Source organism: Lacerta agilis, chromosome 4 (assembly GCF_009819535.1).
Source record: "Lacerta agilis isolate rLacAgi1 chromosome 4, rLacAgi1.pri, whole genome shotgun sequence".
In the NCBI taxonomy this organism is placed as follows: domain Eukaryota; kingdom Metazoa; phylum Chordata; class Lepidosauria; order Squamata; family Lacertidae; genus Lacerta; species Lacerta agilis.
Window position 1 is genome coordinate 6,493,372 of NC_046315.1, and position 16,528 is coordinate 6,509,899.

The 16,528-nt window shown below is 35.2% G+C and overlaps 1 protein-coding gene across 1 annotated transcript; it reads left to right on the plus strand.

Annotated features, from left to right (window-relative positions):
* Nucleotides 1-12,680: 12,680 nt before the first annotated feature.
* On the plus strand, nucleotides 12,681-14,375 carry LOC117045166 (zinc finger protein 420-like; the record flags this gene model as incomplete). The annotated part of the gene is made up of 1 exon (XM_033145959.1): nucleotides 12,681-14,375. A coding segment is annotated over one exon (1,695 nt), but the record flags the coding sequence as incomplete, so codon positions are not given.
* Nucleotides 14,376-16,528: the final 2,153 nt, after the last annotated feature.

Here is a 16,528-nt window from a genome sequence, read left to right on the forward strand (position 1 = left end):
TAAATAACAATTGTCTAATCCCATATAAAAAGAGCATTAACTTTAAAATGAACAACTTATACTAGTGGCCAAAATTGTGGAAACCTTTTGTGCAAAGTGTATTTCTGAGGTTTGATGGGTCATAACACCACTTTTGTGTAATACCATGAAATTATATATCAATGGAAAGATAATTTAATGAAGAATGTAATGCAATAACTTTTATTTAGGAGTATTTATTAGAACAGCAATCATAAAGAAAAAATGTGAAACCTTTTGGTAATCTTTGGTAACCTTTAGCTTTACATTACCGCCTTGCAACGCCTTCCCATGAAGTGATTCAAGTTTTTAGTTCTGCAGCTGTAATAATGTGAAACCAAGAGTGAATTATTGCCTCTGTTAATTGGGCCTTATTTCTGGGTTGCTTCTGACTAACAAGTTTCTTTAGTCGGTTCCATAGATTTCCGATTGGGTTAAAGTTTGGGCCACTCCCAATCCATTCCAGCAGTGGAATAGGATTATCTTGAAAGCACCTTTTGCACACAGCAGCAGCATGACATGGAGCTGAATCCTGCTGAAATAGAAAATAAATAAATATTTCTATAAATATATATAAATGTTTCAGTATCTGGGAAAAGATCACCTGTGGAACGCTTCAGTTTGGGCTCAAGTATTTTATTCCTGGATTCTGGGGCATTTATATTCCCAGTTGCCCACAACTGTTTTTTCTCTTCACGTATTTCATGCCATCCATACCAAGCACGGAGATTTGGGTCTCATCGCTCCAAATAACACTGTCCCACTGTTCCGCTGTCCAGTTGACATGGGTTTTAGCCCAGTTTAAACTTTTCAACCGTTGCTTGAGAGATAACAATGGCTTTTTCCTTAGAATTCTAGCCTTTAGACCAGTCCTTGCATTCAACTTCACATTACATTTCGCCATGTCATCTTGTATGCACCCAGATGATTTTCTTCTGTCATGTAGGGACAGCCTCAACATTATTTGATCGTCACTTTCCTTTGTGACCTTTTCCTGTCTTTACCACTCCGATTTTGTAGTGACTGAGTCTCCTTATACCTCTTCAAAAATATAGAAATGCCAGCTTTGGTTAAGTTTTCCCCAATCTCTCTTCTAATTTCTTCATAACTGTATCCTTGTTCACTTATTAGTACTATTTTACATTGCTTTCTGGGTGACCAGTCAACTCTTTGTGCCATTTCTATTATTTTATTATCTTTTACAACCTCACTAAATAAAAGAACACAAAAAACCAACCAACTTGATAGCAATCACATAACACATTGACAAAAGTCAACCTAAGCAAGTTGTGCTTCCTTTTTCTGGTTATTTGGCTATAACGTTTGATAGAATACGGGTAATTGAACAAACTTTGTTGGATTGCATTCTTGATTAAATTATCTTCCCATTGATATATAATTTGATAATATTACTCCAAAAGAAGTGGTGTTATGAGCCATCAAACCTCTGAAATACACTTTTTCCCAAAAGGCTTCCACAATTTTGACCACTACTATATATCAAACAAAGCAAAATTCAACAACTCATCAGAATCTAATACTAAATATGCCTTTATACATTTTGGCCAGCTTAACTGGCATCAGATGCCACCTATATTGCATCTTTAGTATGTTTTCTTTGATGTCATTATTCGGTGTTAGTTGGCTATCCCTCCTCCATAGATTTCCCCATTTTTCTAGCATAATTGGTTTCCCCAAATCCTGTCCCATTTTATCATGGATTCTTTAATTTGCTCATCTTCTGTCTCCCATTTTAGCAGTATATAATATAAGTTTTTATATATATTTTTTTCTTATCCAATAATATTTCTTCTAATTTTGATTTTTCTTTTTGAAATCCAATTTTCTTATCTTCTTGTAATCTCTGATTAATTTGAAAATATTATAGCCAACTGGTTAAATATTTTTGATTACATCATACTCTTTTAATTTTAATTCACCTTCCTTTTCCTCTAATAAGATTTATATGTTGGCCCATTTATATCCATATTCCGCTTTTTTACGGTCACAATCTCGAGGGGGGATAGCCACCAGGGTGTTTTTGGCTCAAAAGACCTTTTATATTTCATCCAATTTTATAGAGTGATTTTCCTTAGTATGTTATTCATAAACACATTTTGTTTGTTTATTTTTCCCCTCAAAAGGTACCAGTGCGATCCAAATCCAAACCATCACTCTCCAAGTCCAATAACTCGTTTTTTAATTCCATCCAATCCTTAATCCAGGACAACGCTGCCGCATCATGGTAGAGTTCTAGGTCCGGTAACCCAAACCCGCCTCTTTCCCTGTGATCAATTAATATTTTATATTTGATTCGAGGCTTCTTGCCATTCCATATGAATTTAGAGATGTCTTTTTTTCCAGTCTTTGAAATAACTCCTCCCTCCTAACAATTGTAAATTCTGAAATAAATAATTCATTTTAGCTAATACCCACATTTTGACTATTGAAATTCTGCCCAGTAAGGATATTTTTAATTTAGACCACGATTCCAATTTGTTTCTTATTTGCTTCCATTTTCCACGTAGCTTTCTTATACCAAATCTAAGCCTTTATCGTCATTGGATGCCTAATATTTTATTCTCTTTGAAATTTTTAGCCCATAAAGTTCTTGTACCTCCCTTTTTTCTGTGTCTTCCAAATTTTTTCACAAGCATACTTGTTTTATCATAATTAATTTTCAATCCTGTGAGTTTACCATATTCATTTATTTTATTTAGCGCATTCGGTATACTATTCAGAGGGTCTTCTGTTGTAATGAGTATATCATTGGCAAAGGCCTTGATCTTATGTTTCTTTTTCCCTATCACCACACCCCTTATTTTTCATCTTCTCTTATGTTTTTTAGCAGAATTTCTGAGACAATTATAAAGAGGAGTGGTGACAGGGGACAGCCTTGTCGAGTCCCTCTGGTTATGTTTATGCTTTTTGTCAATTTACTGTTAATTATTAATCTTGCTGTTTGACTCTCATATATGGTCTTGATTGCTCTTTCAAGTTTATCTCCTAGGTTTATCTCTTTTAATACTCTCATCATGAACTGCCACGAGACCCTATCGAAAGCTTTTTCCATGTCTAAAGACAATATGGCTGCTTGTTTTCCTCTATTATTTTCTAGGCATTCCAGTATGTTTATTATATTTCTTATATTTTCTTTAGCTTGTCTTCCTTTCACAAAGCCCACTTGGTCCTTATATATTAAATCCTCCAATGAGTTACTTAATCTGATAGCTAATATTTTGGCAAAAATTTTATAATCGCAATTTAACAATTTATCAGTGTTGGCGATGCAAAAAAGAAATAGGCACGTATATGCATATGTGGTGGCACTGTAATGAAATCAAAATGTTTTGGGAGACGATATACAAGAATTTTTTTTTTGCTAAAATAGACTTATTTAAGTTCAAAGTTTACAAAGAAAATAATAATAATAATAATAATAATAATAATAATAATAATAATAATAAAGATTACAAAAATACATGAAAATAACAAAGATACATAGCATAAATACATAGATTAACTAAACATTAACAAAGCACAAACATAATTTCCCTCCTTCCCTTAATTTCCCTCCTCGTACCCCACCCTCTATAGCTACCCACCCCCCTACCCCTTGTTACTTCTCAGTCTACTCCTTACTGTATTAATATCTTCTTTTCCTCCATCTGCATGCTCTATTATCTCTTCTTTATCATTAAGTTCTATTATTTAGGTCTTTAATACTCTACTAAGAGATTGGCCTTCTCAACATACAAATTCATATATTCTTTGAATAATTTCCACTTCTCCTCTCTCTCTATCTCGTTTATTCCTTTTAGTTCTTCATATTGGATGCCAAATTATAATATGTTAGCATTTTTAAATGCCAATCCTCTTTGCTAGGTACTTTTTGAGATTTCCAATTTCTAGCTATTAACAGCCTTGCTGAGACGGTCCGCATACATGATTATATGCCTATCTTTGGTCTTGATCTCTCTGTCCATCATACCCAATAGAAACAATTCTATTTCTTCTTGAAAGAATATTTCAACATTTTCTTAAGTTCTTTATACACTATATCCCAAAATGTTTTAATTTTGTTACACTGCCACCAGATGTGAATGTACGTACCAATTTCTTTATTACAGCGCCAACATTGGTTATTTGAGTTCTTATACATCTTGGCTAGCTTCACCGGCGTCAGATGCCACCTATATTGCATTTTTAAGATATTTTCTTTATATCGTAGTTTGGTGTTAAGTGGCTGTCCCTTTTCCAGAGATTTTCCCAATTTTCAAACATAATTGGTCTCCCCAGATCTTGCCCCCATTTTATCATAGATTCCTTGACTTGTTCTTCTTCAGTCTCCCATTTTAACAAAACATAATATAAATTTTTAATATAGTCTTTTTCTTATCCAATAATATTTCTTCTAATTTAGACTTCTCTTTTTCAAATCCAATTTTTTATCTTGATTAAACCTCTGATTAATTGGAAATATTGCAACCAACTAGTTAAATAATTTTAATTACTCCATATTCCTTCAATTTTAATTCATTATTTTTTGCCTCTAATAAATTCTTATATGTCGGCCAAATTGAATCCATATTTCTTTTCTTTACAGACAATAATTCCAAAGGGGATAGCCACCAAGGTATCTTTGGTTCGAAATATCTTCTATATTTTGTCCAAATTCTAAACAACGATTTCCTGATGATGTTATTATTAAATACATTCTGTTTGTTTATCTTTTCTTTCATTAAATAAAAGTGCATCCGAAGCCCCGTCCCGCTTTCCAAATCTAATAGTCATTATCCTTTAGTTTCTATCCAATCCTTTATCCATACTAACGTTGCCGAATCATGGGTATAAACTCTAAATCTGGTAGCCCAAAGCCGCCTCTATCTTGTGGTCAATTAAATTTTTATACTTAATACGGGGTTTCTTACCATTCCAAATAAATCTTGATATATCCTTCTTCTATTCTTTGAACAATTTCGTCCCTCCTATTATCGGCAAATTTTGGAATAAATAAATCATTTTGGACAATACCCACATTTTTATAATCGAAATTCTGCCTAATAAAGAAATTTTAAATTTTGACCAAACCTCCAATTTAGTTTTTATTTGTCTCCATTTTTCGACATAATTTTCTTGAGCCAAATCAATATTTTTGTGTCATTTGAATACCCAAATATTTTATTTTTTTTTGAAATTTTTAATCCGAAATCTCCTGTATTCTGTCTTTTCTTTTCTTACATATTTTTGACAAGCATCTTTGTTTTAATCGTAGTTTATTTTCAGGCCTGCAAGGTTACCATATTCATTATCCTATTTAATACATTAGGAATACTAACTAAGGGATTCTCGTAGTTATAAGTATGGTCATCTGCAAAGGCTTTGACTTTATGTCTCGTTTTCCCTATCACCACCCCCCTTTTATTTTTTCATCTTCTCTTATATTTTTAAATAAGATTCTAAAATTATTATAAAAAGGAGCGGCGACAGGGGACACCCCTGTCCTGTCCCTCTTGTTATACTTATCTTTTCGTTAAGTTGTTGTTTATTATAAGCCTTGCTGTTTGATTTTCATAAATCGCTTGTATTGCCCTTAAAAAGTTCTCTCCAACCTTTATTTCTTTCAATGTTTTTTTCATGAACTGCCAGGAAACTCTATCGAAGGCTTTTTCGGCGTCCAATGAAATAACTGCCGCTTGTTTCCCCCTATTATTTTCTTTCTTTTTTTTTTTTTTGAAATTAAATACTTATTAAATTTCAATTCTTACATCCACCAATATTTCCAACATTCTGTACATACCTTCCATTTGTACTTTCCATTTATACATTTATACATATTTTACAGGTTAAATTCCACTATATAATTTAATAAACTAAAGAAATCATAAGTATTCCCTTTGTGGTTGTCTCTTTTTCCTTACTTCGTCTTACACCCCATAATAGAAAGGAAGTACTACCAATAGTAAATACCATGGAAATATATAACTACACATATTATCTTTTTTTATCCTTTAACAAAAAACATGCTAAATGAGAAAAGAAAAAAAAAAGGAGAAAGAAGGATAGAAAAGAAAAAGAAAAAAAAGAGAAAAAAAAGGAAAAAAAAGGGGGGGGACAAAAGAAAGAAGAAAAAAAACAACAACCACAACAACAACGTAACATAACATAAAAGCTAAAAAGGAGAGAGAAAAAAAAGAAGAATAAGAAAAAAAGAAAAAGAAAAAAAGAAAGAAAAGAAAAACAGTAACATTCGAAAATTAATCCCTTAATTTAAACTTCCCATCCTATCCCTATGAACAGTCTTTTCGTCATTATGAATGTGCTCAACACTGCTATGTTATCTTTTACCTCCATTTCAGAACATTTCAGTTTCTACTTTTAGCCATATCATATATTACACTCCCACTACACTCCAGAGTCACTCAAAGGCCGCCATAGACTTTATACCGTTGTTGATGTTTTGCAGATACCTTCTATATTTCTCCCATTTTATCACAAAGGCTTGTCTGTTGTGTCCTCTTAAGGAGTTGGTCAGATGGGCCATCTCAGCGTATTCCTGTAGTTTAATTTGCCACTCCTTATGTCCGGCGCGTTCTCACCCTTCCAGTTCTGCGCTATCAAACTTCGCGCAGGCCGCCGATGCGTATAAAAAAATGTCTTTTAGTTTCTCTGGGATTTCGTTACCTATGATGCTAAGTAGGAAGGCCTCTGGTTTTTTACAAAATGTCAAACCCAAAATTTTTTTTAGTTCTTCATATACTAGATTCCAGAAAACTTTGATTTTTTTACAGGTCCACCACATATGAAACATATTACCATTGCTTTCTCCGCATCTCCAACAATTATTAGCTAGGTTTTTGTACATTTTGGAGAGCCTTGATGGAGTTAGGTACCATCGGTACTGCATTTTGAGCATATTTTCTTTGATGTTATAACATGCTGTGAACCTCATTGTAACCTTCCAAAGTTTTTCCCATTGATCTAGCATAATAGGGTGGCCGATATCCTGTGCCCATCTGATCATAACTTCTTTGACCTCCTCCTCCTTGACTTTCCATTCAAGGAGGATTTGGTACAATTTTGATATTATCTTGGTATTATTATTTAGTATCTCTGTTTCAAATTTGGACGGTTCCCTTGTAAATCCGTTTTTCCTATCCTGCTTGAAAGTTTCGTGCAATTGGTGATAGTCCAGCCAACTTGATAATTGCTCTTTAACCTCTTCGTACTTCCTAACTGTCAATCGATTATCCTCTTCTAACAGTAAGGTGTTATATGTTAACCAGCTCCCTTTCATGTTCCTCTTTTTGAGTGCCTTAGCCTCTTCTGGAGAGATCCACCCAGGTGTCTTTGGCGCTAGCAGCCCTTTATACCTTTCCCAGACTCTGAATAAGGCATTCCTAATAATGTGATTCGTAAAGCCTTTATGGATTCTCGCTTTCCCGTAATGAAGGTATGCATGCCAACCAAAGCGGTTGTCGTGCCCTTCCAAGTCCAACAGGTCCGTGTTTTTAAGTTGGCACCAGTCTTTAACCCAGGAAAGGCAGGCTGCTTCGTAATATAGTTTCAGGTCTGGCAGACCAAATCCACCTCTTTCTTTGTGATCTATAAGCAATACATGTTTAATTCTTGGTCTATTTCCTAACCAAATAAATTTTGAAATCTCTTTCTGCCATGCTTCAATACAGTCTGTTTTCCCTATAATTGGGATAGATTGGAACAGAAACAGTAGTTTGGGTAAAATATTAAGCTTAATCACCGAAATACGCCCCCAAAAGGATATTTTCAGTTTGCTCCATATCGCCAATTTCTTTTTCATTTCCGCCCATGTTTTAGTATAATTATCCTCGTATAGGTTTATATTTTTTGTGGTTATCCATATTCCCAGGTACTTAAACTTCTGGCATATTTAAGCTTTGTTGTTTCTCAATTTCTTCTTTTTCTTCAGGTGAGGTGTTTTTAACCATAAGTTTGGTTTGTTTATATTCAGTTTATAGCCCGCAGCCTTTCCAAATTTATCCATTATTTCCAATATTTTGAGCAGACTTTCTTTAGGGTTTTCAGATGTTATTATGAGGTCGTCCGCAAACGCTCGTATTTTATAGATATTCTTTCCCAGAGTTATACCCTTAATCTCTTTTTCTTCTCTAATTTTCTTATTTAGAACCTCCATAACTAAAATGAAAATCAGTGGGGAAAGCGGACACCCCTGTCTTGTCCCTTTATTAATTTCGCAACTCTCCGAAATGTTCCCATTAATTATAATTTTAGCCCTCTGCTTGCTGTAAATTGCTTGGATTCCTTTACAAATTGCTTCGCCAAATTCCATTCTTGCAGCAACTCCTTCATAAATCCCCATGACACGTTGTCAAACGCCTTTTCGGCGTCAACCGCCATTATTATCGATGGCTTATCAATATACCCTTCTAAATATTCCAAGATATTAATTACTCTTCTAATATTACTTTGCATAAGGCGGCCCGGGAGAAAACCTGTTTGATCTTCATGAATTATAGTTTGAAGGACTCTTTTCATTCTCTCCGCTAGAATATATGCATACAATTTATAGTCGTTGTTTAACAACGAGATGGGTCTGTAGTTGGTTATCATCAACTGGTCTGCGCCTTGCTTAGGAATCAAAGTTATGAAGCTTTCCTTCCAGGATTCCGGCATATTACCCTCTTCCAAAATACTATTCATCAATATTTTCAAAGGATCAAACAGAATATCTTCCAATTTCTTATAATAAATTGCCGGAAGCCCGTCTGGACCGGGCGTTTTCCCCAGCTTGGATCTCTTAATTGCCGTTTGAACTTCAAATGCTGAGATCGGGTCATTTAACCCTTTGTTTTGTTCACTGGTAATTTTGGGGAGGTTGCATGAGTTCAAATAATTATTAATCTCCTCTAGAGTTTCCCCTCCCTCTTTATAAAGTTTCGCAAAAAATGCTACAAAGCTATCTTCAATTTCTTTAGGGTTGGTTATTATCTTGTCGTCTATTTTTATCTTATTAATTATCCTTTCACTCTGTTGTTTTTTTAATTTCCATGCTAGAAGCCTACCCGGTTTATTAGCAAATTCAAAATTTTTCTGCTTCATTAATTTTATTTTCCATTCAATCTCTTCATTTATAATCATAGTATACTGGGATTGGAGCAATTTGATATTTCTTTTGATGTCCCTGTCCTCTGGCTTTTTATAAAGTTCTCTTTCCTTCAAACTGATTTCATTTAGTATTTCCTGTTTCTTCTTTTCCTTTTGTCTTTTCTGAATTGTATTTTCTTTTATAAAAAAGCCTCTAAGGACTGCCTTACTTGCGTCCCATACTGTCCTGATATCCGTTCCTTTGTCTAAATTGAATTCAAAAAATTCTTTCAATGTATTTTTAGCTCTCTCAGTTATTTTTTCATCATTTAAAAGAGTTTCATTTAGTCTCCACCTTACCTGTCTTTTATCCTTCCCTTGAAGCCAAACATAAACTGCGTTATGGTCAGATATAGTTTTGGAGTGGATCTCCGCTTTTGATATTTTTAGCGTTAATTCTTTAGATAGCCATATTGCATCTATTCTTCCCGCAGAACTATTAGGATCCGAAAAGTAAGTATATTCTCTCTCATTGGGGTGCCGCACTCTCCAGGCATCATTGAGATTCAACATCTCAGTTAGTTCAAAAAAGGGAGTTGGTAGTTTCGCTTGTTTATTTCCTGAGGATTTTTTTGTTCTATCAATTTCTGGTGTAGTCACACCGTTCAAGTCCCCCAGCAAAATTATTTTCTCTCCCACATAATCTATCAATCTCGTAAGTAGAGATTGATAGAATTCTTTCTTTTTCGTATTTGGAGCATAGATACCTGCTACAATTATCTTTTCCCCCTGTACGTTTATTTCTATTATTACTATTCTTCCATCAGAATCTTTATACCTTAATTTTGGTTCTAATTGGGGTCTTGCATAAATTACTACGCCTCTTTTTTTAACTTTATCAGAAGATATAAATTCCGATCCTAACTTTCTGTTGACAAGGACCCTTGTATGCTTTTGTGTAACGTGTGTTTCCTGCAAGCAGATCAAGTCTAGTTTTTGCCTTAGTAAGATATGTTCCGTTCTGTTTCTCTTAGCCTTATCGTTAAGCCCATTCACGTTCCAAGTTAATATTTTTAGATTCATTTTGACCTTTATTAATTTTCAGTTCAATAATCTGTTTCAAATTTTAAGGAGTTGGTATTTCAGATAAAAATTGCCCCAATAAGCAAAGGGGGGGGGAAATGAAATAAAAGAGCACTGGAAAAATATACAAATAAAGAAAAAAATCAGTGCTTTAACACAATTCCGTTCCTAGGTTCCCTCAGACTCCTCATTCGTTTCTGCCCCTGTTTCCCCCTATTATTTTCAAGGCATTCCATTATGTTTATTATATTTCTTATATTTCCCCTTGCATGCCTTCCTTTTATAAAACCCGCTTGATCCTTATGTATTAATTCATTCAGGGTATTAATCTATTGGCTAATATTTTGGCAAATATTTTATAATCACAATTCAGCAGCGATATTGGCCTGTAATTTTTTGGTGACTCTAAATCCACATTCTGCTTTGGTACTAATGTTATCAGCGCCTCTTTCCAAGATGTCGGGATAATTCCCTCCCTCAGGCTATTATTCATTATCTCCTTCAATGGTGGCAATATAACCTCCTCCAAACTCCAGTAATATTCAATTGGTAACCCGTCTGGGCCGGGTGCCTTGCCTTTTTTCATTTCTTTAATTGTATCTTTTATCTCTGTCAGGGTAATATCTTTATTCAACATATTGGTTTTTTCTAATGATAGTTGTGGTAATCTATATTTTAATAAAAATTCATCAATATCTTTATCTTGAATCTCTTCCTTTTGATATAATAGTTTGTAATACTCTTCAAAGACTTTCATAATTTCACTTGTTTTATTTATTATATTTCCATCTGATTTTATCTGATTTATTAACCTTTCATTCTTTCTTTTATTTATTTTCCAACTCAATAGTTTACTGGGTTTATTTGCCCATTCGAAATTCTTATATTTCCAAAATTGAATTTGCTGGTTCATTTCTTGATCTATGATTGTTTGATATTGCGATCTTAGGATTTTTATTTCATGTTCCAATTCTTTTTTTCCAGTTTTATATAGAGCTTTTTCTTTATTCTTTATTTCTTTTAATAAATCTAATTGGATTTTTTCTTTATTTCTTTTGTTAATTGCATTTTGTTGGATAAAGTACCCTCTCACCACAGCTTTTCCTGCGTCCCAGACCGTTTTTAACTCTACTTCTCCATTATTATTTAGTTTAAAGAACTCCTTCATTACTTCCTTTGCTCCATTTTTAATTTTATTATTATTTAATAGGAACACGTTTAGACTCCATTTTTTACTTTTATCATGTTTCTCTTCATCAAAAATTGTTGTTACTGGGCTATGGTCAGACAGTGTTTGGGGTCCGATCTCTGTTTTTATATTTAATGATAGCTCCTTTGGAACCCAGACTCCATCAATCCTACTCGCGGTATGATGTCGACTAGAAAAATGGGTAAATTATTTTTTTACAGGAAATTTATATCTCCAAGCATCTATCAAGCCATGATTCTCCATAATTTCCAGAAATATTTTTGGTAATTTATACCCCTTCTTTTTCTTTAAAGTCGTTGATTTATCTAATTCGGGATTTACCACTCCATTAAAGTCCCCCATGATATACAAAGAATTAAAGAAAATAATTAAATATTCCTTTAAGAAAAATATTGAAACATTCCTTTTAAGAATGCTGGGCAAGGATATCCAGGCAAAAGACAGAACCATAATCATGTATGCAACAGTTTCAGCCAGACTCCTAATAGCGAGAAACTGGAAATCAGAAAGAGTACCAAATAAAGAGGATTGGCAACTAAAAATGATGATGTATTATAATCTAGCATCAAAATATGAGGAATTAAAAGGGATAAAGGAAAAGGAGAGAGAAAATAACTGGAAGTCATTTAAGGATTATATCAAATTACATATTGAAAAGGCTGATCTCTTGGCAGAGTTGTAAAGGCTCAAGTAAATGGGGGAAAGAAGAAATAAAAGAAGATATAAGGGCATGCAGATAGAACAAGGAGCAAATACAAATGTTGTAACGGGGAGGTTGAGAAGCAACCGAGGGGGGGAGAGAAATCTCCCAGGGAGGGGGGAAAGGGGAATGACTGTAAAAAGGATGTGAGATGTATGTTTTTGTCTTTGTCTATGTAACTTTTGTGTAATTTTTTTTGACTCTGTAAGACTAAAAATAAAATAAAAGGTTTTAAATTTAAAAAAGAATCTAATACTAAATATGTTGGTTAATGACAAACAACACAGGTAATGAACACACACCCAACTCCCTTCAGTTCTTCTCCATTTGTTCCTGAGGCTCTAATCCCTTTTTGTTTCCATTTCAGACTGTGAGGTATCAGAAATCATGACCAAAGGTGACCACAATAAAATCCCCAGGGAGAAGCCATGTAAAAATTTGGAGTGTGGAGAAAGCTGCAGTCACAGCTCCCATTCCACTTCCAATCAACAAAATCTAATTGGAAAGAAACTCTATCAGTGCATGGAATGTGGAAAGAGCTTCAGGATGAAAGACAGTCTCACTTCCCATCAAAGAATTCACACAGGGGAGAAACCCTATCAGTGCATGGAATGTGGAAAGAGCTTCAGTCAGAGCGCCCATCTCACATCCCATCAAAGAATTCACACAGGGGAGAAACCCTATCAGTGTGTGGAATGTGGAAAGAGCTTCAGTCAGAGCTCCTCTCTCACTTCCCATCAAAGAATTCATATAGGGGAGAAACCCTATCAGTGTGTGGAATGTGGAAGGAGCTTCAGTAGGAAGGACGGTCTCACTTCCCATCAAAGAATTCATACAGGGGAGAAACCATATCAGTGTGTGGAATGTGGAAAGAGCTTCAGTAGGAAGGGCAGTCTCACTTCCCATCAAATAATTCATATAGAGGAGAAACCCTATCAGTGTGTGGAATGTGGAAAGAGTTTCATTGATGGCTCCTCTCTCACTTCCCATCAAAGAATTCATACAGGGGAGACACCCTATCAGTGTTTGGAATGTGGAAAGAGATTCAGTCACAGCTCCAAACTCGCTTCCCATCACAGAATTCATACAGGGGAGAAACCCTATCAGTGCTTCGAATGTGGAAAGAGCTTTAGTCACAACCATAGTCTCACTTCCCATCAAAGAATTCATACAGGGGAGAAACCCTATCAGTGCTTCGAATGTGGAAAGAGCTTTAGTCACAGCCGCAGTCTCACTTACCATCAAAGAATTCATACAGGGGAGAAACCATATCAGTGCGTGGAATGTGGAAAGAGGTTCAGTAGAAAGAACAGCCTCACTTCCCATCAAAGAATTCATATAGGGGAGAAACCCTATCAGTGTGTGGAATGTGGAAAGAGCTTCTGTCAGAGCTCCCATCTCACTTTCCATCAAAGAATTCATACAGGGGAGAAACCATATCAGTGTGTGGAGTGTGGAAAGAGCTTCAGTCATAGCTCCTCTCTCACTTCCCATCAAATAATTCATACAGGGGAGAAACCATATCAGTGCATGGAATGTGGGAAGAGCTTCAGTAGGAAGGACAATCTCACTTCCCATCAAAGAATTCATATAGTGGAGAAACACTATCAATGTGTGGAATGTGGAAAGAGCTTTACTGATGGCTCCTCTCTCAATTCCCATCAAAGAATTCATACAGGGGAGAAACCCTATCAGTGCTTCGAATGTGGAAAGAGCTTCCGTCAGAGCTCCCAACTCACTTCCCATCGAAGAATTCATACAGGGGAGAAACCCTATCAATGTGTGGAATGTGGAAAGAGATTCAGTAACAGCTCCTCTCTCACTTCCCATCAAAGAATTCATACAGGGGAGAAACCATATCAGTGCGTGGAATGTGGAAAGAGCTTCAGTAAGAAGGAGAGTCTCACTTCCCATCAAAGAATTCATATAGGGGAGAAACCCTATCAGTCGGTGAAATGTGGAAAGAGCTTCTGTCAGAGTTCCAATCTCACTTCCCATCAAAGAATTCATACAGGGGAGAAACCATATCAGTGTGTGGAATGTGGAAGTAGCTTCAGTCAAAGCTCCCGACTCACTTCCCATCAAAGAATTCATACAGGGGAGAAACCATATCAGTGCGTGGAATGTGGGAAGAGCTTCAGTAGGAAGGACAATCTCACTTCCCATCAAAGAATCCATACAGGGGAGAAACCCTATCAGTGCTTTGAATGTGGAAGGAGCTTCAGTAAGAAAGAAAGTCTCACTTCCCATCAAAGAATTCATACAGGGGAGAAACCATAGCAGTGAGTGGAATGTGGAAAGAGCTTCAGTAAGAAGGAGAGTCTCACTTCCCATCAAAGTATTCATACAGGGGAGAAACCCTATCAGTGCTTCGAATGTGGAAAGAGCTTCAGTCATAGCTCCAATCTCACTTCCCATCAAAGAATTCATACAGCGGAGAAACCCTATCAGTGTGTGTAATGTGGAAGGAGCTTCAGTAAGAAGGAAAGTCTCACTTCCCATCAAATAATTCATACAGGCGAGAAACCATATCAGTGCTTTGAATGTGGAAAGAGCTTCCGTAGGAAGGACTGTCTCACTTCCCTTCAAAGAATACATACAAAGGTCGGAAAAACCATTATACAGCCTTAGGAACCAGGCAAATTAGCCTCTTTTTAACCAGACCTTTGGCTGATTGACATCTAATGCCCTTTTAAAATGTGGTGTTTTGTGTTTTTATATTGTAATATCCTGAACTCTATGGGTGTAGGGAATAGGAGCCAACTCTTAAAGCCCTAGGGATCTTTGCCCCCCCCCCAATTTTTTTGAGGAGGTGTGGCTTTTGCCACTCATTATGGAGACGTCATACTGGGGGAGAGAGAGAAAGGGTTTATTGACTGACCAATGAGAAAACCCAGGGGTGGACCCTAACTGTGTTTAAGTCTTAAAACAGGGATTTTGGCAATTAGTTCGGATGGTTTCTTTTCTCTATTTTTCTTTTCTTTTTAATCCAAGCTTTTTTTGAAACAACATATATACATAATTACCAAAATTACCAATAATTCCCTAACATAAAATATAATACCTAAATTACAACAACTACATAATTATATGCTTATAAAAGACACCACCCACCCTCTACTTCCCTCCACAGCAATTTGACTTCTTTATATTTCTTTATACTCTTTGTCCTTGCATTCTATAGTAGATTATATTTGTTAAATTCTGGTTTTTTCTTCTTTCTTTTTTGGTTTTGTTATTGCTTACATTGTTTATTCTAAGCCTATTTGCATGTCGTTTTTAGAACAACATTTTGACATATAATCTTCCAAATACTTCCTCTCCATTCTTAACTTTTGATTTGCTTGGTATCTTATAATTGAGGTTAATTTTGCCTATTCTATATACTCACTTAATCTGCAAATCCACTCTTCTTTTGATGTTATTTCCTGAGATTTACATTGAGTGGCAATCACTACCCTGGCAGCTGTTGTTGCATACAAAAAGATTGTTTTTTTCATATGTGGTATATCTTTGCCCACCAGCCCTAACAGATAAGCTTCGGGATTTTTTTATCAAGGGGATTTTTAACATTTTCTTGAGTTCCTCATATATTATTTCCCCAAAATTCTTTATTTCCTTGCAACCCCATCACATATGAATTGTCGTTCAAGGTTCCTTGTTACATTTCCAACAAAGGTTGGATTTTAATTTATAAATTTTGGCGAGTTTGACTGGTGTTAAATACCAGCTGTAAAACATTTTAACCAAGTTTTCCTTTATCGTGTAGCAGGTGGTAAAGTGAATATCCTTGCGCTAGAGTTTCTCCCATTGTTCTAAATATATAGTGTGGCCGATGTCTTGTGCCCATTTGACCATTGTTTCTTTTACTTCTTCATCCATTAAATCATAGTCTCATAATAGTGTGTAAATTTTCAATAATAATTTCTTATTGTTTTGTAGTATAATGTTTTAAATAGCGATTGTTCTTTAGCGAAACCTTTTCTTTGGTCTGCATTAAACATGCTTTTTAATTGTATATATTGCCAATTGTCCATCCCATATTGTTTTAATTCTTCATATGTTTTTCATTTTAACTTTCCTTCTGTGGCAAGAACCACCTGGGTAAAGCATATTATACCTAGTGCCTTATTCCTGTATTGGTTATGTGCTTTACATATATACATTTTGCTTTAGAAATCATAATTCTGAATAATGCATCTCTCACCGTGCTCTAAAAAGCTGAACTTTGGATGGTAAGCTCATTTAGTTGCGTCTGCAGTTTGCGAAGAGGAACATTCAATATAGACACCCAGGTCAGGATGACATGATGTCTTGCAAGGCAGGATATGAAACTTGGTTGGTTTCCATATAGATGTTCCAGGATGTCTGATAAAAGGGGATTTACGCCATGCCTGTCAAAAGGGAAATTTTTGCTTTGCTTTGCTGATAAT